The sequence below is a fragment of the Leiobunum rupestre genome, chromosome 1 (assembly GCF_980474605.1).
Source record: "Leiobunum rupestre chromosome 1, qqLeiRupe1.1.hap1, whole genome shotgun sequence".
In the NCBI taxonomy this organism is placed as follows: Eukaryota; Metazoa; Arthropoda; class Arachnida; order Opiliones; family Sclerosomatidae; genus Leiobunum; species Leiobunum rupestre.
Window position 1 is genome coordinate 42,816,617 of NC_143384.1, and position 27,867 is coordinate 42,844,483.

The 27,867-nt window shown below is 37.0% G+C and overlaps 1 protein-coding gene across 4 annotated transcripts in view; it reads left to right on the forward strand.

Annotated features, from left to right (window-relative positions):
* Positions 1–27,503, forward strand: part of LOC149962997 (uncharacterized) — a 61,554-nt gene extending 34,051 nt beyond the window's left edge. For all 4 annotated transcript variants that reach the window (XM_090180301.1, XM_090180304.1, XM_090180303.1 and 1 more), the window contains 8 exons: positions 19,579–19,785; positions 19,882–19,972; positions 21,176–21,344; positions 21,412–21,536; positions 22,360–22,489; positions 23,199–23,384; positions 24,325–24,450; positions 24,582–27,503. In XM_090180301.1, the coding sequence (XP_090036427.1) occupies positions 19,579–19,785; positions 19,882–19,972; positions 21,176–21,344; positions 21,412–21,536; positions 22,360–22,489; positions 23,199–23,384; positions 24,325–24,450; positions 24,582–26,936 (3,389 nt within the window). In that variant the 3' untranslated portion in view covers positions 26,937–27,503. The remainder of the gene's footprint in view (positions 1–19,578; positions 19,786–19,881; positions 19,973–21,175; positions 21,345–21,411; positions 21,537–22,359; positions 22,490–23,198; positions 23,385–24,324; positions 24,451–24,581) is intronic.
* The last annotated feature ends 364 nt before the right edge of the window (positions 27,504–27,867 follow it).

A 27,867-nucleotide genomic window follows, 5' to 3' on the forward strand; every position in this document is an offset into this window, starting at 1 on the left:
CTCACCCTAATCAACTATAGTAAAACCACAACTGGAACATCACAGTAGCATATTCCCACGCTTTGTGATTTTTTGTCTGCTAGTAATTTGAATTTTCGCGTCTTGGTCTGCCATTTTGCCCAAAATATTTAAAAGGAAATTTGCACCGATCTCAATCTCGATCCGTTGATCTGTCGAAATCGGCAGATCGGTTTTGGGCGATCTCGGGGCACACCTGATAGCGGGAAATGGAACACGCGAAACTTGATCGGAGCAGACTGGCGCACTCAAATGGAACATAGAATATTGATCAGAGCGATGTAGAGCGCTCGAGAGCAGTCAAACACACGCGGGTGCAATTTTCCTTCCCCATCCAATGACGATGGAAATCTAGACCAGTGGTTCGTAAACTTTTTGAATGACGGAACCCTTTCGAATCTGAAAAGAAGCCTCGGAACCCCTAAACGGGGAGCGCCTCAAATCTGTGTTTCGGTTTTTTTATAGCGAAAAAAAAAAACCCGCATTCAATTTTTTAAATAAAATTGGGCACCTGGACTCGCGAAAAATTTAATAAACTTTGAGACTAAACTAAAAATTCCTATGTTCCCACGAAAACTGAAGATAATTTATGTTCAAGATAGTATGTGCTCGCCGTTTAACTTTTATAGTGAAAAAAATCCCCGTATTCAATTTTTTAAATAAAATTGTGCAGCTGGACTCGCGAAAACTTTAATAAAATCTGAGACTATACTAAAAATATCTATGTTCCCACGAAAACGGAAGATAATTTATAGCCAAGATAGTATGTGCTCGCCGTCTAACTACAACAAATAAAAAGCAATAAAATAAAGCCGAAATAAACAGAATAACTAAGGTCCAGCCGCTCCAGCGCCTGTGGAGGTACACATTCTATTTTTAAGGCGTAAATGGATACTTCTCTAGTTAAAATACATACTTATGATGCTAAAACAATTTGTAGGAATTAAGCACCGTCTACTCGTTTCTCCTACTCGTTTTTATCACACCCGCTGTTTTATCTTTTTATTGGAAAGGATCAAATCGCTTGTATCAAAAGGTACTGTGCTTATCCTTATCTATTGAGTCAACGATGAATGAGTGTTTTAGCTACGTTCACACTCGACGAAAATATTCAATGCGTAAAGCTGGGATTCCACACTAGGTTCACTGGTCTTAGAAAACAACGCAAAAAATACCGTAATTTCAACGCGATTTTGACTGGTCTGCCTCGCTTGAAGTGTGTAATCGTCTTTTCTGGCAGGTAGTAATTTTGTAGCAGTGACGGTAGAATTGTGCAATTTTTAAGATCGTCATTTAATTTTGGGTGACGCCAGATCCAACATTTAAATAAGTAACAATCCAGGGTTCATACAACTATTGGCAACCCAATTTCCTTGATATTTCCAGGTTTTCCCATGGGTATTTCAGTTAATTTTAAAGATGCAAGGGTACCTAATGTTTTAAGATAACCATGATCTTAAGATTTCTAAAACACTTATCTAGTGTAACTCTGTCTTTGCTAACTTAACCAATATTTTTATGAAGAAGTCGTGGTTACTCATTTTACAATGAAACTAAATTTCTTCAGAAGTAATAAAGGCGATCATTTCGTAAGAAAAACTTGTTAATGTCAATTTTTACTCTTTTTGAAGCCTCATAAATTTCCCTGATATTTCCCTGATTTTTACAAAAAATTGGAATTTCCCTGATATTTTCCTGATTTTTTACCAAAAAATTGTAATTTCCCTCATATTTTCTGAATTTACCAAAAAAATTGTAATTTCCTTGATTTTTACAAAACAAATTGGAATTTCTCTGATTTTTCTATCGGCAATCTAATTCGCAGACTTTTTCCGGATTTCCAGGTTTCTATGAACCCTGCAATACCATAATTCGTAACGAAAAGTGTACAATCAACGATTATTTTTCTCCTTTTAATGGAAATGGAGGATTAAGAAAATTATCTATAATGACGCCGTAGGTCACTTAATAAAGACTTTGCATCCGTTGCTTTTATAGTCAAAAGTAAAAACACCGTCATACTAACCCAATTTCACTGATAATAATCCCTATACCCACCAAAATACTATTGAAATAAAAACCCAAGAAAATACCAAAAATACACCAAAAACTAGGTCTGGGTGTCACGTTCAAATATTCAATTACTTGTTTTTAAGCTCTTGACCACTACAAAGAAGTTCACACCCGTCTAGAAACCAAATTGTAGGACCAGACAAATACCGCCCGTTTTTAAGAGCTATTTCCACAAATAGAATTCCGAACAACACAATGCGGAAAACGAAAAAGAAAGAATTCTTTCATTCTAGTATTTCACAAACGGGACTGGCTGCAGCTGCTAGCCTGAAATGCCTTCCTTCAAACACTCCACTCTCATACGGAGCTTTACAAAAAAGAACGGTAAACAATGGACAACGCGCCTAGATTCATCTAGATATTGGCGAAATGAGCTCATTACTACAACATTAGGCGGACAAACAAAATGGTAATAACCATGCATAAGAAAAAATCCATTTGTTACGGACTCAATGATGTGGAAAAATTAGAATAATAATGAAGACTGGCGAGTATTGTAGCGGCAACAATGTTGCCACTCGCACCGGGATGCGTGTAAATACCAAATGGTACGCGAAAACTAGTCATCTTAGGACGATATTTTAGTAGTTAAAACCATAATGTATTAATTTATACTTTGTTAATGTTACCAAAGTTACTAACAAGGAGACAACCCGAGGTGATTTTCACCGATTTGGTTTAAATTCGATGGATAAGTAGACCTTTATGTAACTTGAAATTTCCCAAAAGGAAATGTTTTGACAGGCTTTAGTTTTGCCATGGCAACCAAAAATGTTTTTGAAACGGATTTTGAAAACGCGCGTAATTCCTCGCGATCACCTCATTTCTTATCCATTTTTGTGTCCGCTTATTGTACGTTTCGTGTGAAATATTTCTATGGAAATGTTATACATACTTATGTATATATATTTATGAATTATTATGTTATATTTGGTATAAATAAATACATTTTTGATAAAATCATGAACCGGCATGCACTCGTATCTTGACGAAGAACCGCAATCTTGAGTATTTTGGTTTTGTACTACTTCAATTTCGACATCTTATAGACGACCTTACCAGCTCCAACTTCAACTTTCACGCGCTTTAGACATCTCAAACATGTCGACCTTGACAGTTCCAAACCCATCTTTCGCGCACTTAAGATGTGTCAACCTCGACAGTTTCAACTCTACTTACCAAGCCATTTAAACATTAAATGTTACGACCTTGACATTTCCATTTATACGTGTCGAAGCACTTTCGTCACCTCAAATGTAACATGCTGGTTTGGGCACCGATCAGAGAACTTCTAACAAACAAACAAGGACCATTCATATACCTTAGAATAAGTGGAAAACAGGCCTACTTGGTACTTATAATAAAATTGAAATAAACGACTTCCAATAATAACAGTAGGATGATAGGCGTTGAAAGAAAATATCCGCCAACATTCAGAATGAAAACGACATTTGCGAAGAGGAACAGCCCAAATTTATTTCATAGTGTAATTCCAGGAACACGCTATAAAAGAGATACTTTAGCCGTTTTAATCATAGGTGGGCAGCTCCTTCGTGTCTTAATAGAGATGTGAAGTACGTGAAATACGTCGAGGATTAATGGCTTTATCAAGGCATTTCGTAATAATAACCAAGTTTTGGCTTGAGTCTGTTAGGCTTAACCAAATGCGTACCAAAGGCCTTTGATGATTTACGTATTCTCAAGACGTTTTTAGCGTTCTTAAGCTCCCTATTTCAGACGAAATTGAGAAGCCCACACGTATTTTATATCGCTTCTTTTTGTTTGTCGAGTTGAAGAAGGGCTTCGACACCCACGACCAAGGTCTAGGTGTTGAACGGAAATTGCAAGGTTACTCGATGGTTAGAGGTACAGGCAGAAAAAGATGTCGCCTAGCGGTGTTATCTTTGTGGCGTCATAATTTAACCACGCTCGGAATCATATATTGACCAGTAGGTCACCCCATTAGCAAGCATATTCCGCAGATTTGAATAGTCAAATATTTCTAATTCAAACCGATAGCAGACGAAAGTGAAAATCCACTTAATTTGCTGCGAGTGGATCGAGCGCGTTGGAACACGCCAAACATTTACTCCGAGATCGAAAGAGCAGACAAAAATTGGTTAGTAAAGTGATACAGAATGTTAAAAATTGATCAGGGCGATCTAGGTGCGCTCGAGCGCAGTAAATGGAACAGTCGAAAATTGATCAGAGTATATTCGAACACGCAAATGGAATAGGAAAAGTTGGTCGGGGCATTCTTGAAGCGCTTGAGAGCAGTAAATGGAACAGGTGAAAATTGATCAGAGTATATTCGAACACGCAAATGGAACAGGAAAAGTTGGTCGGGGCATTCTTGGAGCGCTTGAGAGCAGTAAATGGAACAGGCGAAAAATGATCAGAGTATATTCGAACACGCAAATGAAACAGGAAAAGTTGGTCGGGGCATTCTTGGAGCGCTTGAGAGCAGTAAATGGAACAGGCGAAAATTGATCAGAGTATATTCGAACACGCAAATGGAACAGGAAAAGTTGGTCGGGGTATTCTTGGAGCGCTTGAGAGCAGTAAATGGAACAGGTGAAAATTGATCAGAGTATATTCGAACACGCAAATGAAACAGGAAAAGTTGGTCGGGGCATTCTTGGAGCGCTTGAGAGCAGTAAATGGAACAGGCGAAAATTGATCAGAGTATATTCGAACACGCAAATGAAACAGGAAAAGTTGGTCGGGGCATTCTTGGAGCGCTTGAGAGCAGTAAATGGAACAGGTGAAAATTGATCAGAGTATATTCGAACACGCAAATGGAACAGGAAAAGTTGGTCGGGGCATTCTTGGAGCGCTTGAGAGCAGTAAATGGAACAGGCGAAAATTGATCAGAGTATATTCGAACACGCAAATGAAACAGGAAAAGTTGGTCGGGGCATTCTTGGAGCGCTTGAGAGCAGTAAATGGAACAGGTGAAAATTGATCAGAGTATATTCGAACACGCAAATGGAACAGGAAAAGTTGGTCGGGGCATTCTTGGAGCGCTTGAGAGCAGTAAATGGAACAGGCGAAAATTGATCGGAGTATATTCGAACACGCAAATGAAACAGGAAAAGTTGGTCGGGGCATTCTTGGAGCGCTTGAGAGCAGTAAATGGAACAGGCGAAAATTGATCAGAGTATATTCGAACACGCAAATGAAACAGGAAAAGTTGGTCGGGGCATTCTTGGAGCGCTTGAGAGCAGTAAATGGAACAGGCGAAAATTGATCAGAGTATATTCGAACACGCAAATGGAACAGGAAAAGTTGGTCGGGGCATTCTTGGAGCGCTTGAGAGCAGTAAATGGAACAGGCGAAAATTGATCAGAGTATATTCGAACACGCAAATGGAACAGGAAAAGTTGGTCGGGGCATTCTTGGAGCGCTTGAGAGCAGTAAATGGAACAGGCGAAAATTGATCAGAGTATATTCGAACACGCAAATGAAACAGGAAAAGTTGGTCGGGGCATTCTTGGAGCGCTTGAGAGCAGTAAATGGAACAGGTGAAAATTGATCAGAGTATATTCGAACACGCAAATGGAACAGGAAAAGTTGGTCGGGGCATTCTTGGAGCGCTTGAGAGCAGTAAATGGAACAGGCGAAAATTGATCAGAGTATATTCGAACACGCAAATGAAACAGGAAAAGTTGGTCGGGGCATTCTTGGAGCGCTTGAGAGCAGTAAATGGAACAGGTGAAAATTGATCAGAGTATATTCGAACACGCAAATGGAACAGGAAAAGTTGGTCGGGGCATTCTTGGAGCGCTTGAGAGCAGTAAATGGAACAGGCGAAAATTGATCAGAGTATATTCGAACACGCAAATGAAACAGGAAAAGTTGGTCGGGGCATTCTTGGAGCGCTTGAGAGCAGTAAATGGAACAGGTGAAAATTGATCAGAGTATATTCGAACACGCAAATGGAACAGGAAAAGTTGGTCGGGGCATTCTTGGAGCGCTTGAGAGCAGTAAATGGAACAGGCGAAAATTGATCAGAGTATATTCGAACACGCAAATGAAACAGGAAAAGTTGGTCGGGGCATTCTTGGAGCGCTTGAGAGCAGTAAATGGAACAGGTGAAAATTGATCAGAGTATATTCGAACACGCAAATGGAACAGGAAAAGTTGGTCGGGGCATTCTTGGAGCGCTTGAGAGCAGTAAATGGAACAGGCGAAAATTGATCAGAGTATATTCGAACACGCAAATGAAACAGGAAAAGTTGGTCGGGGCATTCTTGGAGCGCTTGAGAGCAGTAAATGGAACAGGCGAAAATTGATCAGAGTATATTCGAACACGCAAATGAAACAGGAAAAGTTGGTCGGGGCATTCTTGGAGCGCTTGAGAGCAGTAAATGGAACAGGCGAAAATTGATCAGAGTATATTCGAACACGCAAATGGAACAGGAAAAGTTGGTCGGGGCATTCTTGGAGCGCTTGAGAGCAGTAAATGGAACAGGCGAAAATTGATCAGAGTATATTCGAAAACGCAAATGGAACAGGAAAAGTTGGTCGGGGCATTATTGGAGCGCTTGAGAGCAGTAAATGGAACAGGCGAAAATTGATCAGAGTATATTCGAAAACGCAAATGGAACAGGAAAAGTTGGTCGGGGCATTCTTGGAGCGTTGAGAGCAGTAAATGGAACAGGCGAAAATTGATCATAGTATATTCGAACACGCAAATGGAACAGGAAAAGTTGGTCGGGGCAATCTCGGTGCGCTCGAGAGCAGTTAAATGAAAAACGTTATTTTTAGATTTGTAAGTCTTTGACTAAACCAAGTGATAAAATATTTGTCACAGTCAAACCAAATCCAGTAGGGGATATTCACGAGAGATTTAGACAAAGGATGGATACCAGTTTTTCACTAAAGCCAAGAGACGTTTCAACAGAAAAGCTTCGTTTTCGCTTACAAAACGTCAGCGACGTTCTACGAGCATCCAGCAGGGATTCCTATTCATACACTAACAGATTTTTCATTTAAATTGGATGCATTAAATTCATTAAATTTTACACAACTTATCTTTACTAGTCACATTGACGGACACGTTGCTTCTATTGAAAATATAATTTAAAATTAATTCTTAAAGGCGGGTTTTCACTAAGATCAAAACGGCACGACGGCGAGCTTCGACGCGTAAAAATTGTATTAGGCCTAACGGAGATTTTTTTGCGTCAACGTTCACTGCTGTGGCGTTTTTTCCCAAATGAAAACCAGCCTTAATTAAATTTAATTACTCTGATTTTCTTCGTATTGGAATTGCATAAAACCATTTTTTTTCCTCCATTCAATCAATGACCTTTAAATTACGCTAAAACTAAGTCCTAGTGCTGGTTAGCAGACAATTTTTCGATTTAGTTTCAACTCCCTTTAAGACCCCTCGATAACACTTACAATTGTTAGTAAAACAGAAACATTGACGCACTCGTTGAAAAACCACATGGCGTACTATTATTATTAACGTCATTATGCGGATTTATTAATGTGAATGCTTGAGTGCTTTAAACCGGGTACGTAGCGAGGAAGGAAGTTACAACGATGTAGCTAAATAAAAACGCGTCTACCAACAGCACCCCCTATTTATATCGATCATAATGAGCGTACCTTTTAATTCCCGGCAAAGGCTTAAAGGTTCTTTTACTTTTAAATAATTCATTCTGGAAATAATTGTTATCCACATCTATCTCTACTTCCACCCACCCCACACGTGGCTTTTTTGGGAGGTTAATTCGAAGATGTAGCTCCGAAGAAACGCTTGGTTAGTGACGCGAGGGCGGAAGTTACTGTTGAACACAGCGCCAGACATTCAACTCTCTTTATTTCGGGGCTTAACGGTTTTCGCGCCTTAAGGACTCCAACGCTACAGGTGTGGGATGCGGGTATTTCGACACAATACGGAAGATAATTGACATTTGCTTTACTATTGATTTAAATAACTCGGTAATGATCATTTATCATTTATTCCAAACATAACATCATAGCTGCAACAAATAGTGATTGAAGTTCAGAAAAATTGTAATGATTTCAAGGTATATGACGTTTTGACAAAACGCGTGATGACATTACGGGGGATTTTGGGGGATATATTTTCCCCCCGTGGTTAAATGGGGTAGGTTCATTTGTTCGAATTTCAATCGTCCGAACGGTGGAACAAATGTTCGAATTTCATTCGTCCGAACCGCCGAAATAAAAAAATGTTTCAATTGTTCGAATTGGACAACTTGTTTGTTTCATTCGTCCAAATCGGTAGCATCACTTGTCCGAATTCTGTCGCTAAATTAGTATTTCTTACTGCTTTTTTATAACATCTAATCATTTTATCCTATTATGTCCATTTTTCCTTTGGCCGATATAGTAAGTGGGAATTGCGTTGGATGTTGTGGGTATTTTAGGTTAGGTTAGGTTCACGTTAATGTTACTATTTTCTTATATTAACAATATTAAAAAAAAACAATTCCTAATGTTCGAAAAAACGGACAAATGAAATTCGCCAGTAAAGTTAACATAAATTGAACGACTAAATCACCAACAAAAGTTGTGATAAATTTTTCGGGCAAATGAAATGCGTTTTCGGACATACGATCCTGTTTTCCGGCATTCGGACAAATGATCATTCGGACATTTGTACCACTGTTCGGACGAATGAAATTCGAACAAATGTACCCAAATCGGTTAAATAGCATTGATGACGTCAACCTATATTTCGACTTGGACCGAGTGTATTCATTTGATCCAACGCATACATTTTAGAAATGTACAAAAGCAGAATTTCAAATATATAAGAAAAATAGTTTTAAAATTTAACCAATTATGTAAATTTTCATAATTTTATCAAGATTATTATTCTACAATAATAACTTATAATAACAACTTATAATATTTAATACATCATATATTATACAACTTATAATATTTAATACATCATATATTATACAACTTATAATATTTAATACATCATATATTATACAACTTATAATATTTAATACATCATATATTATACAACTTATAATATTTAATACATCATATATTATACAACTTATAATATTTAATACATCATATATTATACAACTTATAATATTTAATACATCATATATTATACAACTTATAATATTTAATACATCATATATTATACAACTTATAATATTTAATACATCATATATTATACAACTTATAATATTTAATACATCATATATTATACAACTTATAATATTTAATACATCATATATTATACAACTTATAATATTTAATACATCATATATTATACAACTTATAATATTTAATACATCATATATTATACAACTTATAATATTTAATACATCATATATTATACAACTTATAATATTTAATACATCATATATTATACAACTTATAATATTTAATACATCATATATTATACAACTTATAATATTTAATACATCATATATTATACAACTTATAATATTTAATACATCATATATTATACAACTTATAATATTTAATACATCATATATTATACAACTTATAATATTTAATACATCATATATTATACAACTTATAATATTTAATACATCATATATTATACAACTTATAATATTTAATACATCATATATTATACAACTTATAATATTTAATACATCATATATTATACAACTTATAATATTTAATACATCATATATTATACAACTTATAATATTTAATACATCATATATTATACAACTTATAATATTTAATACATCATATATTATACAACTTATAATATTTAATACATCATATATTATACAACTTATAATATTTAATACATCATATATTATACAACTTATAATATTTAATACATCATATATTATACAACTTATAATATTTAATACATCATATATTATACAACTTATAATATTTAATACATCATATATTATACAACTTATAATATTTAATACATCATATATTATACAACTTATAATATTTAATACATCATATATTATACAACTTATAATATTTAATACATCATATATTATACAACTTATAATATTTAATACATCATATATTATACAACTTATAATATTTAATACATCATATATTATACAACTTATAATATTTAATACATCATATATTATACAACTTATAATATTTAATACATCATATATTATATTTAATATATCAAATATAATACATAATATATAATATAATATATAATACATAAAATATAATATTTTTCATAAAATAGTTGAAATTTTCGCCTAAATCTTCGATTGAAATTTTTGTCTTGTTTAATTCTTGGAATTTATTCTCTTTTTTTGGTTTAATTTGAGCGTAGTTGTATGGAACGGTAGGGGGTCTATCAAGTATCAATATTAATTTTTGCCGAAATTCGTCGAAGACGAGTAACCGTAATTTGGGCGCGTAATTTCCTGAATAATTCATGAGCTGGCACTTTTTCCTTCGACAAATTGCGAAGAGTCAACGAACTTTCTTCTTCGTAGGTAATTATTTATTGCCATAGATAGATAATTACTACTCCACCAGACGAAAGCGTACTTTATTTTATTCAGACAAAATTTCTAAAATAAAGAAGGCATCTGCAAACGAGCCTCGTGTGAGACGTATAAAATATTCCGCGACATCGAAAAAGAAAGTAAATTAATCTAATTTTTTATACGTGTTTTCCCTTGAAAATGCATTCGACGGTATCCAAGTACGAGATGTTTTTTGGGTAAACTCGTGCGATTGAGGACAAAATAACCTATAATGAAAAATAATAAATCGATTACAAATAAAACCAGGTTTACGAGTTAAATTTAACACATTCTTGTGTTTTTCTTGGTTTTTCTGTAAAAACGTATCGTGTAATATTTACCAAAATGTTTTAAAGATAAAAAGTCTTATACGAATATATAAAAATTTTTGAACTGAAATTTGACAATACAGAACATCGTTCTACAGAATGAAAAGCCATTAGAGGTCGATTTTTGATTTTACAAAGTCTTACCAGATGTCGTTTACAGTTGAAACGTAAATTTTTATTTTAAAATATCTATGAATGGATAAAAATATGTATATTTTTAAGCTTCTTTTAACGAGTTAGCTTAGTTTTTACGTAAAGCATCTGTTATAATAGTGTTAAAGGCCTAGGATTTCTTCTGCCAGTTTTTCTTTAAGTTTTCTTCCCGCCACGCAAATATCCGGGTGGTAGGCTAACCACAGAACACGTTGGCCTACCACCAGGATATTTTCGCGGCGGGAAGAAAACTTAAAGGAAAACTGGCAGAAAAAATCCTAGGCTTTTAAGAGTTTGATTTGGTTATAAATCAGTTTTTATTCTTTTCCTACCAGAAGTTTTAGTTTGGAGCCTCCACATTTGTACGCAATTTGTGAATAGATCTATGTAGCGATTTCAAATTCCAAACAGATTTTTTAAATTTTAAACTACTTTCAAAATTAATTTTAGTTGCTATTTTTTGATTTCACAAAAACCGAAACTAATTTTAGATTTTATGCGACTGAATTTATATCGTTGTTAATCTGAAAGTTGGTATATGGGCAAGTTGCTCCACTCCTCCAGTGAGCTGAAGCGGAATCTAATAAACATATCGGCGTGATCTGACCCATAGCGACCTTCAACTGTGCGCCGCGACAATTGGGACAACGGTACTTTCGTAATTTGGAAATCAAAGTTCTAAATCTTGTCGGCAGATTCGCATTGTGATTTTTTCCTCCTTCGACCTCTCATATCTGATCCTGCTTATAATGTAATTATATCTTGTTGCATTCACTTTTCGCAACTCAAATACGGTCTTACTAAGCAAATACCTTTGACCTACTCGAAACTGTCCGGAGCTACACTAAAACCGTTTTCATTAAGGGCTCACTTAATCCAATTTTGTTGCTCAACACAGCTGGCCAACCAAGTCGTTCCGTATGTTTGGAGATAATTAAAATTCAACATTTTTTAATATTTATTAATGCTTTTGCTAGATAGCGTTTTAAAACAGTTATGACATTAAAACAGAGGCTTATTTGTATTATAAAATATCTATATAATTCTCATCAACAACATTTTTATTGGACTTAATAATTAACCGAACAATTTACACGATACCTATCAACAACAATTTATTACTAGACAAAAGCTATTTTTGTACAGAAAAACACATTTCAATTAGTATCTTTACTTTTAAAACAAGTGTCAGCTCAACGTGAAGAAGCTCTTTTTTTCAACAGATGTCGCAAGCGTCAAAATAGAAACAAGATGCTTAGGCTACATTTTGACCCAAAAGGCTGGACATTAAAGTACCCCTCGCGTTGATTGCCTCATTTGAAAATTTGACGATCTAACTTAAATTATAGTAATTATTAACAATACTTTTGTGGATTATATAATTAAGATTTAAGTCCCCTAAGTAGAGTATAAGTTGTCTAATTATAATACTCAACAAGTTTCTCTGACGGCGTTATTGTTTCGCAACTTTGAATTTTAGCTTCCGTTGCCATTAATAGATGGCACCACGCTCTGCAGTAAAAACGTTTTTTTTAGCGAATCGGATAGATTCATTGCCATCTCTAAAAGCAAGGGCCTTATCATAATACAGATGGCAATGATAGAGCTGACTGTTGCTTTAAAATAATTTTTCGCTAAATATTTTTAATGCGAAGTGTCCAGAATTCCTTAATTTCGAGTAATCGTTGGCAAACAAAGTTGGGAAAAACTTTAAGAATTGGGTATAGGAGCAATTTGGACGAAAACCAAAAAAAAGTTTAAGATTATTTTGCTTAAAAACAAACAAGGTAGCGAAATATCGTAGTGAATTATCGAGAACATCCCCGATGTTTCGAGGAAATCCCAACAATATTTCTAAAAAAAATACGAAATTCAGAAAATCACACTTATATCATAATCTTGACCTTGATTTCGTTTTCCGTCTTTGATGGTATATAAACAAAGGCAGCCCCATTTTTCAATTGATTTCAATATGAATAAAATAATAAACGCTCGAAAAGGATACGATTTTGGGGGGCGGGGGCTTGTCCCTGGTTCGCGACCGGCAAAATAAGTATACGCTGTTTTTCGAATTGTCTGGAAAATTTGGGGAAAGTACACCGTTACGGTCCACTTGCAAACACTCTACCCTCTTTCAATTAAAAACAAATGAAAAGTGACGATAAATTTTTTTTTATCACATTTCTTTTCGAGTTGAACACCCCCACTAACAATGCTGATTTTAGGCAGTGTGAATATAGACCGAGTAGCGACATTCATTGTCTAAATGCGCGAAGCAAGAATGCTACTATTCCAATATTTAATTGTTGAATAAGATAATTATTTTTTTTCGTATTGGAATTGTTTGAGAACCTTTTTCTAGTAATATTAGAATTGAAATTCTATTTGTGATTTTAATTTTAAGTGAAAGGAGTTTTTACATAAACATTTGATTTAAAACAAATATATTTCAATTAACTGAAACTTTGTTGTTAAGGCTAGTACATTCTAAATCGAAAAATCGTCTGCTAACGTGCGCTACGATTTATTTTTAAAAAACTATCATTGGTCACAGTGGCGTAAATAAGCCCCCCCGCAATGCAGGAGGGCCACAGGGCTTCAGGGGCCCCTAAAGCCCTATCAAATAATATGCTACATAACGACTAAAACCCAGAAAAGAGTATCGCGGGGGGACGGGGGGGGGCTAGGTTGTCTTAGCTACGCCACTGGCCACTGCCTAGTCATCCTAAGCGTCTGATAAATCTGGTGGCAGATATGTTAAATTTGGTGATTTAACATAAGTATTTAACTTCATATATCCTTAAATCTGAGTAACTACACACTTATAATAATAAATAATCAGCTAGGCTAATACCCTTGGCACCACGTTATTCCCAAATCGTCCAGCGACTTTTAATGCCTTTAAACAGGTGTCCGGGTTTCTTTGCATAGGAGGGTAGTGGCAAGCCCTTCAATCCACGCGAGCCACCAGCTCCCTACACTCACTATTACCGTTAAACTCAACAAGTTTTATGGAAAGGGATCATACGCACAATTGTCACCGTATAGAAACAAGATAATCTAATGAATATTGTAAACAGAGTGTATAGACTATGGTCTAAGAGAGCATATTTATTTAAAAAGGAGGCATATTTTCTATTTACGTGTTAATTTGAATTACAAACAGGTATTTGAATTATTTATAACTGACTTTCAAGTATTTTAAGCACATACTCCTATCTTCTTAGATTAACCAATCGAGCTTAAAGACCTAATTAAGATCAGATTTCAAAATTTTTAAGATGATTAGAAATTTTTCGAAAATCTATTTTATGGGACGAAATTTAAGAATTTTCACCATTGTTTGACCCTCTTCGACCCACGCAATCAGGCGCGTATCATGGGAAATTTCGGCGCCATCAAATGTAACAACATTAAACATTCATCTCAATTAAACATCTTTTAAGCTATAACTGTTGGGTATTTGGAAGCCAAGACTTAAAAGCGTAAAAACCTAGAAAGCGTCTTCGAAGTTTCAATCGGCATTTTCTATCTGATGGCAAAGGGTGAATAAGGAATGAATATACAAGAGGATAAGATTCTGGTCGACCTCATATTCACGCGATTCAAGGCCACACGCTTTTGATAAGATGAGCCAAATTTCTCGACAGCGTTAACGGGAAAAATTGCCAGCCACAAAGTGGACAGACAGGTTCGCGAAAGAGAGAGAGAGAGAGAAATCTAGGGGAGAGACACGTATCGTGTTTACAGAATTTACAGTGATATTTTAATTTCTTAGGAAAATCCCCGTACGCCAAAAAGCGTTAAAAAAATCGACAGTTTAAAGGGAAAACGTCTTAAGTCCCGTTTGGTTATTTTTTTATTAAAAAAATAATATTCCTTTTGAAAAACAAAATAAATTTCAATTACATTTAGTTACCATAGTGGTTTTTATTCATTTTCAATATGTCTTAATTATTATTATTTGTTCCATAAAAAAATTAGGCACTTTAAAGGGAGTATAAAGTTGCCCGTTTATAGTGGATCACATAATTTCACCACCACTAGGTTTAAAGCAAGTGATAGCTTGACGTGAAGTAGCTCTTTTTTCAATAGATGTCACTATCGTCGAAATCAAAAAGGAGGTACTTATAGGTACCTCTCGCGTTGATTGGATCTTTTGTAAAGTGGTCAATAATATAAATTACAGCAATTTTAAACAAAATTTTTACACGGGATATATAATTTAGGTTAAAGTCCACTAAATAGAGTACAAGTTGTTGACGACGTTATCATTTGGCTATTTTGAATTTTAGCTTCCTTTGACATTATTAGACGGCAATACGCTCTCAACTAAAGTATCGTTTTTCGAAGAATCGGATAGAGTCATGGCCATCTCTAATAACATAATATTGGTGACAATGATACAGCCGCCACTTTATTTAACAGAAACTTGCGGCAACTGGCGCTAATTACGTTAAAACAATTATCAAATAACTACTCTTGATGAATTAGGCCTAGCTGATTTTTTCGATTAGGGATTTTTCTTTGAAATTTCGCACATTTGGAAAAAAAATAAATTTGTTCATTCAATTTTAACATACCCTGAAATTTTCAGCCTATCGTGGTCCATTCGAAAAAGAGACGTTCGTCATGAAGGGGTCATATTATTTGTTACCTAATTAAAGGGCGCAGTTAATATTATTCTTTGTTACGAGGGGGAGGTTGAAGGAGTCGAATTTTCGAGTGACATTATTTTACTTCGTAGAACACTTAAAGGGAATATAACCACCAGCAAACCGTTTAACAGAATCATAGGTTTGAGCGGGCAAATTGAAAACATTAATACTTTAGGTTTTTTTTCCTTTTAAAGAGCTTAAATTTTATACATACACTTAAAACGTAACTGATTCACTAGATCAAAACCTCAATCGCCAATTTTTGGGAAAAAAAAGTAGTTTTAGGAAGTTAGCACGTTCTCGCAGTAACGCAATGAAATAACAAGGTCGTAATAGCAGACGAGACGCGTTAGGTAAAGAGCGCCGTCTCTTGGGAAAATAAGGAGTCGTGGCACTCTAGAGAGTAGCAAAAAAAAATAAGCTAATTTTAAAATCTAGAAAAACACGTTCCTCTTTTTCGATGTCGTCCTGAGTTAACGGAAATATTTAGTGGTTTATTGAATAATGTGGCCGAACAATGGAAGGGGAGTTATTTAATTGATATTTCTCGCTGGTGTACTTTAATCTTAATGGGATGTTTCGAAGGGCTTTTCCGTGCGATAATTTGCCCCATTCCTAAGAGCTACTTTTTTTTCCGTTTCGCCGATTTTTGAGCAAGATATTCCGTTGAATAAAAGTGCTTTTAGTTTCCGTTTCGGGTTAATGCGGCCATTCTAGAAATTTGTTTCGGGAATTAAAGCTGGTTGTTCATTTTTCGACGCCAAATCTGAGAAGGTGGAAGTAATGGACGAAATTAAAACTTGTTTAAGTTAGCGGTAATAGTAAATACCATGAAGGGCTTGCCCTCCCCCCCTCCTACTCATTGTTACCCGGCCACCTGAATTAAAGGCATTAAAAGAAGCTAGCTGACTTCAGCCTTAAGCCTGGTTTTCGCTTGGCGGTTTTTGGGCGGAAAACTTCGGCGATATTTCCCGTCGCCGCTTAGTTGGGCGAAATATTAATGCGCCGTTACTTTATTTATATCAAAATAATAGCAATACTAAATTTATATAATATATTTAATACAATTCAAAATGAATACAGTTATGTTAATTATATTATATTTCTTTTCTTATTTAGATATTTAAATTAATTAATTGTGAAGCTTTAATTAATGAATAATTCATCTTGAGGAGTGTTATTAAAAGATATTCGAAAACGTTCAATATCTGCTACTACAAAAATCGCCAAATGAAAATGCTATACCGCTGGCTGCGAGCTGAATCGTATAAAACGCCACCGACGACTTTGACCGCCGATGCATTTGGATGAAGTGAAAACCAGGCTTAAGGTGGTGCCTTGGTTATTAATCTAGCTAATAAACTAATCTTAATAATTTAAATAATTATTATTATTGTTATTTATATTAGTTTAACGGGTAGGGAAACTTGAAGGGAAAATTGAAGGAGTACAAACCTAGCTTTATTCTGTTCAATCTAATCTCCTGCCAGTACCCCCCAAACGTTTTCAAGACGATGGCTTAATCTCGGTTACCGTTAGTTTTTATGGAAAGGGGAAACGGAAGAAACCTTTTTACCAGTGGGGAGACAAATGGGAAAATGTCATCGCAAAAGAGCTGTTGCTTTATTATGTTACTAATTTATAAAAATTAATATATATCTAGTTTGTTTTCTAATTAATTGATACATAATTTTTAACACAAATTAGGATGTCAAATAAATTATTCCACTGGCTATACAAACTACATTACCAAAATTAAATTTAAATACTTCGTAATAACAAATAGTAATAGAAGAAATTTTGTGAAGATTTAAAAAGGATGGTTAAAGACCAAAAAGCAGAGAGCGGAATTTTCTCGAGCGCCAAACCGAAGCTAGGATATCAACCTAGTTTATTTTATAGATTCTTTTAAATGTACCATGTTGCAATCGAGTATATTGCTTCACTATAACGCGATTGAAAAATTTCGAAAACACTTAAAAAAATTACGACAAATTGATCAATTTATTGATTAAAGTAACGGTATACGATTTCTGTAACTTAGAAATAAAAATTTTTTGTACAGTTTTGTAAACAAAGAAAATTTTGATTAAAAAGGGTCGGATCAAATGATGCTTTACGGAGCATGATACGAAAGTATTTCACTTTAAAAATCTCGGCACAGACCGTTACCGAGAGTGACCGAGCGCGTTAATACAGATTTTTTTAAATAAAAATAATAGATGATTCTAGATTCGCCAGAGAACTCTGGTGACATTTTTTTCCGAAAGAAGTGGGAAATTTTGGTTGCTAAAAATAATATGGGAAATCGTTAAATTTCTAAAAATGTTATTCAAATGATACAAAATAGTAGGAAATTTGTTCTAATTTTTTAGAAATTATGTGAAATATCAATAATAATTTAATATAATTAAAGTAACTTTAGAGAAACATCAAATTGGTAATCTGAAGGAAACAAAATATAAGGAAATTAGTTAAAATTTCAGCAAGTAATTGTCCAAAAAAGTACATTTTCCGAGCTTCGAAATATTTTATTTTTAAACTCTCCTCATGGATAATATCGAAAAATAATACCGAAAAAAACTCGAAAAACAAACTAGACAGGTTTTTTTACAAATAGAAAGTTAAAGAATGCTGGTATCATTAAAAGTTTAACTTAAGGCAAATTGAGAGTAAAGCCAAAAAACGTATTTTCCCCAACTTGGTCGTGCGCCATTGCGTGTCGCTAGCGTTGAATGAGCTTCGAGTTGTTTTTCTGACTGGGACATGGCTCGTCTCGCCCGAAGGGGGAAATTTTCAAAGACACTGTTCATCTTCGTGACCGAGTTCGCGTGTTAAATGACAGTGAAACCCGAAGAAAGAGGGTCAACTCTCGCGAAATTGCGCGTTGAGGTCGACATCGTCCGTACTTGGGGTCAGTAGTACCAATTTGGATTATTTCAGTGGTTCACTCGAATAGAAATTGGAATGATAGCTTGTTTCGTGAGACGCTTTTGTGTAAACGTGTGGTTAAACGGTAAACCTACTTACGTTTCTACGGGATTTAACTAAGCCTTTGAAGGCGACTTAATTACGTGCCAACATAATTGTACGTTTTGCGAAAAAGGGTCTTCTGAATTCATTTTTAGCAACTCAAAAGTTATTATTCCATTGATCAGACGGCTGGCTACCGATTTTGGTATTAGTTTTTTCCCGCTTACAAAATCGATTTATTATTCTGGTCTTACTGGATTTTTAATAAACGACTACTAATGTCTAGCCCCAATACAAATAAATATTGATTTCGCAAGAATGGGATCTCAGAAATGAATGATGGGATTTTATACACAAAAGCAGGAGTTCATTAATCTAGAAGTTTTCAATTTTGAACGATAGCGTCATCTATATAATTTAAAAGTGTGACCGACTTATTTCGATTTGGTCCTGTTGGTTTGTGGCTAAAATTTAAATCAACTGAAAACATGTTTGAAGCGTAATAGTATCTTTGACTTGCGTATATTTATTTTAATTTATGGACTGCCAAACCTTTTTGAGCGCATTTAGATTCGCCCTTGCACGATAGGTTGGGCGGATTTTAAATACATTTTAGCTTCACAGAATTTGCAAAGATGGCGCTTCGAAAGCTACAATAAACATGACGTAGAGAGTTGACGTTGATGCCTCTACGACGAAATTTAATACTCCTAGTTTGATGAACTCTGAAACAAAGTACATAACTTTTTGAAAAAGCGAGGGGAAAATTACTACACGCGACAGTAAATGGGATTTCAAAGTATAATGTGCCACGACCAACTTGTTTCAAATTCATCAACGTTTAACATGATTATTTTTTGGTAATGTTTGCAGGAGTGAGTGAGGCGAGGAAGGAGATCTCGTCCGACATGAAGATCGTGTGCTACTACTCCAATTGGGCCGTGTACCGACCGGGTCTGAACAAATTCACGCCGCAGAACATCAACCCGTACCTGTGCACTCACATCATCTACGCTTTCGTGGGCATGTCCAAAGACTACGAACTGAAACCATTCGACGCCTACAACGACATCGAACAAGGTAGGTGTCCACCCCGAAGTGACAGACGACGCTGATTTAAACGTGGTTCCGTGTCGTCGCCCTTTCAACGACCATTCTATTTTACTTTTTCTACAGGCAATTACAAGAAGTTCGTGGGGTTGAAGTCTTACAATCCCAACCTGAAAACTCTGATTGCCATCGGTGGGTGGAACGAGGGCTCTAAGAGGTAATTCATTCATCAATTCATTAATTCGATATTTATCATAATAATCATGTTTTTATCACAAAAATGTTATAACTGCAATATGATAATGGATATATTTATAACCATGGTCACGATTTTATCAAAAAAACCATTTAAAATAACTTTTCAAATTAAATTGATAAAATCTTCAGCCTGATCAGAACTGGGATTCGAACCCACGACCTTTCAATCGGGAATAACGTATGCCACTAATAGATCATCGCATAATATTATGCAATGCGTAAAAAGTAAGTAAGTGTAGGGAGCTGTTGGCTCGAACGCGTGGCATGCAGGGCTTGTCACCACCCTCCTACGCATTGTAACCCGGCCACCTGAATTAATGGCTTCAAAAGTCGCTCGATGACTTAGGCCTAAGGTGGTGCCTTGGGTATTAGCCTAGCTGATTATTATTATTATTAAGTACACCACAGTTAAGTAGTTCCATGACATTATTCGATTTCACTAACTTTAATTCTACCCCCGAAAGTGTTATTATAGCTTCCTGGTGTTAGTATATTTCATGAAATTGGAAACGATATTTCAATATTAAAAAATCTCTATAAAATTATCCTGCATTCTAATGGATATAAAAATCGGCTGATAACAACTTGTTTCTAACGTGGCTACATGTAGCTCCAGTTAGGTGTTTCACTATCAATATGGATCTTTATATTCCTTTAAGCTGAGTATATGTTAGAAGAGTAGCTACATGCATCATCAGTCTACTGACGTGTTACATAGAAACGTGATCCAGCATAAAGATGGAACCTTATACACCCTTTAAGTTGAGTATATGTTAGCAGAGTACCTACATGAATCATCTACTGACGTCATACACAGCTTAAAGATGGGATCTTAAACACCTTTTAAAGGAAATATATTTCAAATCATAAAATAGTTTACTACAACTTGTTTTAATGTAATTAGTGCAAGTTAGTCGAAGCTTCTGTTAAATATGTTGACATGAAATATTAAATTAGGTGATACACCATAAAGCATTCATGACGTGTTAAGAGTTCTGGTACTTAATTCTCGTTAAATATCCTTTTCAACTTGGGCCCGCCCATTTAAGTATGACCACTCCCCCTTCAGGTTGGAAATAGGCCTACGCATATTTCTAGGATAATGAGAAAAGTCTGTAAAGAAGAAAAGGCAATAACCTTGCAATCTTTTTAATCCCCGTAGGTTTTCCAAATTAGTGTCTTCGTACTCCTCCAGACAGCGCTTCGTGCGTAGCGCGGTACGTTTCTTGCGCCAGCACAACTTCGACGGGCTGGACCTGGATTGGGAATACCCCGGCTTCAGGGATGGTGCCTCCGAAGAAGACAAAGTTGGATACGCCCAACTAATGAAAGTAAGAGAAAGAAGCTAATTTTGAATACCTAACAACCAAGGCTTAAATTTTTTGCGTTTTTCTGAAGGAATTGCGCGTTGCCTTTGAAGCCGAGCGAGTGCCGGCTGGCAAAGACATGCTGCTGCTTTCCGTCGCGGTTCCAGCTGGTAAGGAATACATTGACGGCGGGTTCGACGTGCCATCTATTGCCAAGTAAGGAAAGCTCTCACAAATCCACCTACACGACGTTTTTATCTAGACGTTAGCGCGGTATAGTCTGTTCCTGGTGAGGGAAAGAGAATAAATAATGGGAAAATAGCACAAGCCATCTAACAACCCCTAGTGGAACAAATATTACTTTTACCGAGAAATTATCTACACTAAGATGCACCATCTATTGATATTTTATTACATTATATAATTTATGTTCGATATTAGGATTATAAATATTGTGTCCTAATTTAAAATAGGTGCGCTTTAATGTATGACGCGCTCAATAGAGGAGCCACTTGCCTAAGTAAGGGAGACGCCTAGCCTGTTAGATATTGAAAGCAACGTTTAACATTTACATTGTCGCGTAATTTATAGTATTAAATAACTAAACAACAGTAAATTTAAAAATGTAATACTGATACCCTGAAATAAATAGTTTGAGGTACCATTATAGATGGAGTAAAACATTAAAGTGCATTACATTACTGACGAAGCAGTTGCACAAAAACTGAGAGTACACTGAGCTCTTAATAAAGAGATCTTGCTAGCTCTTATCACTACACTCTGCGTAGCTTAGCGATATGAAAGCAATTTGCTATAAAAACCTCTTGTCATCCACAACCCAATCTGCTATAAGGATAAGAACTAGTTTAGACCGACCCAAAAATGCCTTACCAAATTTATAGCAGACGATGCAATGTTTGAACCGGAAAATGACCCCTATTTCAATCCGCTAAATCTTGCCGAGTGTATTCGGAATAAAGTGGATTTGAATCTTCACACTTTATATCGTGCTAATGATTGAACCTTTGATCATTTCAAGGTCCGTGGATTTCATGAATGTGTTGACGTACGATTACCACACCGCTTACGAGTCCGAGACCCACCACCACGCGCCGCTGCGTGCCAGGGACGACTTTGTCGACTGGGACGAAAGGAAGAAACTTAACATCGTAAGATATTTTGCTTTTGCAATGTTGCTTTTCACCATTAAAAAACAATACAGAAAATAAATTGCGAGATGGTAAACTCCTGTTACCAAGATGATGTTAAAGCAAGTAAAGGCTTGAGGTGAAGTAGCTCTTTTTTCAACAGATGTCGCTTAAGGTACATTTTGACCCAAAAGGCAGGACATAAAAGTACCCTTAGCGTTGATTGACTCGTTTGTAAATTTGACAATAACTTAAATTATAGTAATTTAAATTTGAACAATATATTTTATTTAGGTTAAAAAGTCCACTAAGAAGAGTATAAGTTGTCTAATTATAGTACTGAAAAATGGTTCTCTGACGACGTTATTGTTTCGCTATTTTGAATTTTAGCTTCGTTTGCCATTAATAGATGGCACTACGCTCTCCAGTAAAGTCGTTTTTTCGAAGAATCGAATATATTCATTGTCATCTCTAATAACAACGGCCTTATCGCAGGTGGCAATGATAGTGCTGACAGTTGCTTTAAGAAGCTCTGCCTTCCCATATTCTTGGTACCTAAACTCATGTTTGCACTTACTGAATTCTATTATGGGTTACTTAATAAAATACACTAAAGGATGTTCTACGCTTTGTCTATTTGAACGAAAGTTTCCGAACAATGGAGCCCAACCACCCTGTAATAACGAACTCCATCCTCACGCTTAAATTTTTTTATTTTTCTCTAATCTAGGAATGGACTATCGATTACTATATCCAGAATGGTGCTCCGAAGCACAAAATCATCGTTGGAATCCCGACATACGGCCGATCATACACGCTGCAGGACGCCAAGGATAACGACTTGGAATCACCGACCGACGGACCCGGAGAACCTGGGGCGGCCACCAGGGAAAAAGGATATCTTGCCTATTACGAGGTCACTAGATACCATTTTCCCATTCAAACAAAATTATACGAACTTTGCTTATCTGAATAATAAATAAGCTGACAAATTTAGCTTGTTCTGGAATTAAAAGTGTAAACATACTACATCTAACTATTCGTCCATAGCCAGTGTGGCTGGTATTTGGGACCCAAAAGCAAGAGTAATCGGATTTGGTCGAGTGTAACAAACATGGGGTACGTTAAGTAGAGCTGACACCGATGAGTAAGCGCTGATATCGATTTCTAACTGTACGCTTTTTCGCGTTTCCGGTTTTGACGTCATGAATCACGATGCTCATCGATCAGCCATCGTGGTCATCGACTCGAAGAGTCGTTTTTTTTTTCAGTTAGCGCGACGTAAAACGCATAGGCACAAATAAAATGGTGAAATCGACTGCGGACGAGTTAGTAGAAGTAGAGGCTTAGTGTTATTTATTAACATTGGGGCAATAATCGTGCCCTGTTTAATTTTTTGTGATAAATTTCAACCACTACTAACTATTTCAACACCATTTTCTTCAACAATTTCATCGATAGCAATTTAATTTACTATTAAATATAAAAGTTTTCCCTTTTTTCGGTTTTCTACCCCAGAAAGAAAATTTACCTCAATTTTCAAAAACAAGGATGACCTGAAAGCTTACGGTTCAACAAAATTCTACGTCAGAAGGACGTCCAGACTCAGCGATTACAAATTTTTAGAAAACAGCGGTTTTTAGTTGATGAGCTCTACTGAACGTAACCATAGTCTTCGTCTGATTAAAAGTATAGTTTAGAGCGGCTCTATTGTGACCAGCGAGTAGTTTAAATTAGGCTTAAAAGTGCACTTTTTATTTACTTACTTTTTCGGAAACATTTCCCGACGGTAGAAATTGAGTAAAATGAAGTCCAATGTATTCTAACTTTGAATTTATTTTTTTCCTACTTTTCAGATTTGTCAAAAAATTAAAGATGAAGGCTGGACTGTTGAAAGACCCTACCCCAAAATATCTGGTCCATACGCGTATGGAGACAATCAGTGGGTGGGCTACGACGACGAAGACGCCATCATTGAAAAGGTACGAAACCAGAACAATCTTTACAATTGACCTTCCCACAACAATAGTTCAAGGTTTTACGATATCGTCCTGTAGATGGAAGGCGTGTATTGAAATTAATACTATACGACTTATCTCGCGCTTTATTTCAGGTCCGTTACATTTTGAACAAAGGCCTAGGTGGCGCCATGGTCTGGACTCTGGACAACGACGACTTCAGAGGAAACTGCGGCGAAGAACAGAGTCCACTGATCAACACCATCCGAGCAGCCCTTCTCTCCAACGCCATCGACGGCAACTCGAACCATCGTACTCTGGCCCGCGCCATCAAGGACGACGTCAGCTCGGCCGAAACCAGCACCGAAGACGAAGAGTACGATGATGACGAGGAAGAAGAACCTACCACTCCAAAACCTACCACCACCACCAAGAAGCCATCGCGATCCGGAAGCTCCAGACGCACCTCGTCCAGACGAAACAAGAAGCCCACGACCACTCCTACCTTCACGACCCCGGAACCACCACCGACCCCTGATCCAGGTCCAGCTTTCGAATGTTCCGACGAAGGCTTTTTCAATAACCCCAAGGACTGTAAGAAATATTTCTGGTGCTTAGACAGTGGACCAGCCAACTTGGGAGTAGTACCACACGCCTTCACCTGTCCATCCGGACTGTACTTCAATTCGCGATCGGAGGCTTGCGATTACCCCGAAAACGTAGTTTGCAAACTGCCAGCCGGAGCCGGTGGAATCGAATCCAAGAAACCTAAGAATAAAATAACTCGTACCACTAAAAAACCTAAAACGACCACCGAAGCCCCGGAGATTGAACCGGAAATAGCGAAGGCCGTTAGAAAGTTGAAGAATAAGGATGAAAATAGTGACGTATCCGAGCTATTGCGTCTGTTGAAGGACTTAGGTGGGGTTGAAGGAGTACAAGCTCTTTTGGCCAAAAACGCTACGGAAGCTCCCAGCGGTCCACCCACCTTACCCCCAACCAGAGGAAACCGACAAAGGAGGCCTAAAACTACCACAACGACTACTACAACTATTGCCACAACGTCCAGAGCACCAAGAACGACGCAAGCGCCCCGTACAACTTCCGCTTCGAGAACCGCAAATAGATATCGTCCACCATACTCTCCCGCTCCTTACAAGCCCGCTACTGCTGATGACGAGGAAGAATTTACACCGGCTCCCTCACCATCCACCCGCGGCGTACAGTTCCAAAGACGCCCTCAGTTCAATTCGATTCAAACTACAACGGAAGTACCGGAAACACCAGGACCTCCACCACCAGGACCGGCCATATTTAACTACGTTGAACCAGACCGATCCAGACAAGCCCCTCCGATTAGACCAGCTCCACAGCCAACGGAAGCACCAGGCTTTCAGTTCGTCTACCAGACACCCGGAAGAACTCCCCAAGATGGTCAAGATTTGACCATTCCACCGATAACGTCCGAAGTACCATCGTTTCCGATTGACGACATTTTCTCTTACCAAACCCCAGCCAGGGCGCCTTTCCCAACGACAGCCGTGACCCTGTCTCCGTCGAGGGAAGTCACGAACCCACTTGTATTAGAACCAGAACCACCGACAGATGAAAATTCGGCGGTTTACAGGGTACCAATCAGAGTGCAGGGTGTCCGAAACGATGGCGCGAGAAATGAAGGTGACCGAAGAATTACCACAGATAGTAATGGTAGGCGACGGGCCAGAGTGAGGGTGAAGGCTGGATCCATCCGTCCACTGAATGGCGCAGACGTTATCGAAACAGTAAGCCAGTTGCCTGATGGCGGCAGAGTGGTCAGAAGAAGACCCGCCCATAATAACGGATTCGAAAACGTACCGAGAGCGCCCGTATACGACGACCAACCAAACCAACCACGAACGCAAGTAATTACGGAATCGTACAGAACCAGAACCACAACCCTATCGCCATTTTCCGACGACACGACCACGCAGGGGTACACAACCACTCAAAGACCAACCACGTTGTACAGGAGGGTAGTAACTACAACATTACCGACGTACACGGACTTGGACGATTACGATTTAGACTATTACCAAACAGAGCCTCCTCAGACTACAACGGGTAGATCCAGAACCACTACCAGAGCCACAACCACTACCACTACTACGAGGGCTCCAAACAGGCGCGCTCAAACTAACAGACAACGCCGACCAAACAATAATCCTTCGAGCACCAGAAGAACCATCACCCAAGCGCCAACCGCCCCTCCACCACCACCGAGGAGACCAGTTGTCAAGGTAGAGTTCAAGGGACCTTCGGTAATAGTCAATAGTTCCGGCGATTTAGAATGCTTGAGGAGAGGCGTATTCAGACATCCCAAGGAGTGCGGACAGTTCGTAGTTTGCGCCCCAACCAGGAAAGGAGACGAATTCCTCGTGAGAGATCACCACTGTCCCGCTGATCACATCTTCTTGGAGGACATTGGACGATGTATGCGAGGTGACAAAGTGAAATGCGAAGTGAAGCTGTAAGCGGGTAACTGCAACGGCTGGCGCGAAAATGTAATTATTGCCACACAACTCAACTAATACAACCAACAATGTACGAAGTATATTTTTTGCGAGCATTTGTTGAATGTTATGTTTTCTTTACTGCCAAAAACCTACTTCCCAATGACATTTTTTAACTCGTTTACGAAGTTAAGTTTAATTTAAGTCGCCAGATGTCGAGACAACTCCAAAACACACATTTTGATAATTAAAGTCGCCCGAAAAATGAGAATGTTTGTTTTGGATCGAGAACTCATTCCGTTTATTTGTTTACTTCTTCGTCAGCCGAAAAATACGATTTTGGTTCTCTCGTGTGTTAGCGTTATTAATTAGCGTTTAGCAACGCAGCGTTGCCTCGCGTGCCTAGATAATGAAAGAAAAGGAACTGACTTTTAAAACGCGAAAATGAATCATCTCTCTATCAACCCTGTTTTATTCGAGATGCGCGAACGTCACCCATCTAAGAATTCTGCCCCGTACTACGATTAATTTTTCTAGTTTTATAATAAAATCATGTACGATTGTGTTGAATAAAAATGCCTTTTGGCTCCATTTTTTGACTATCTTTTACGTTGCATTTTCATTGGAATTAGGGCATGGTTGTAGGTAAACACAGGCGCCAAAAATGCAGAGATGTTACTCTGAAACAGCAATACCCTTGATTAGTCCCTATCGACCGGTTGAAGAACATCTATAGATCAACTGTAATTTTACGTAATTTGCGTTGTTTTCCCCATAAAGCTATACAAAAAATTACCAACATTTTGTATTTGTGAATAAGTATAAGTTTAAAATGTTCAGTTTCATCTCAACTAATCCCAATTTGCCCAAAAAATATTGAAGCGAAGCATCATCAAACACTGAAATGTTTGCCATCGTCGTAGGTATATTAAAGGTTAACTGATTTGAATGC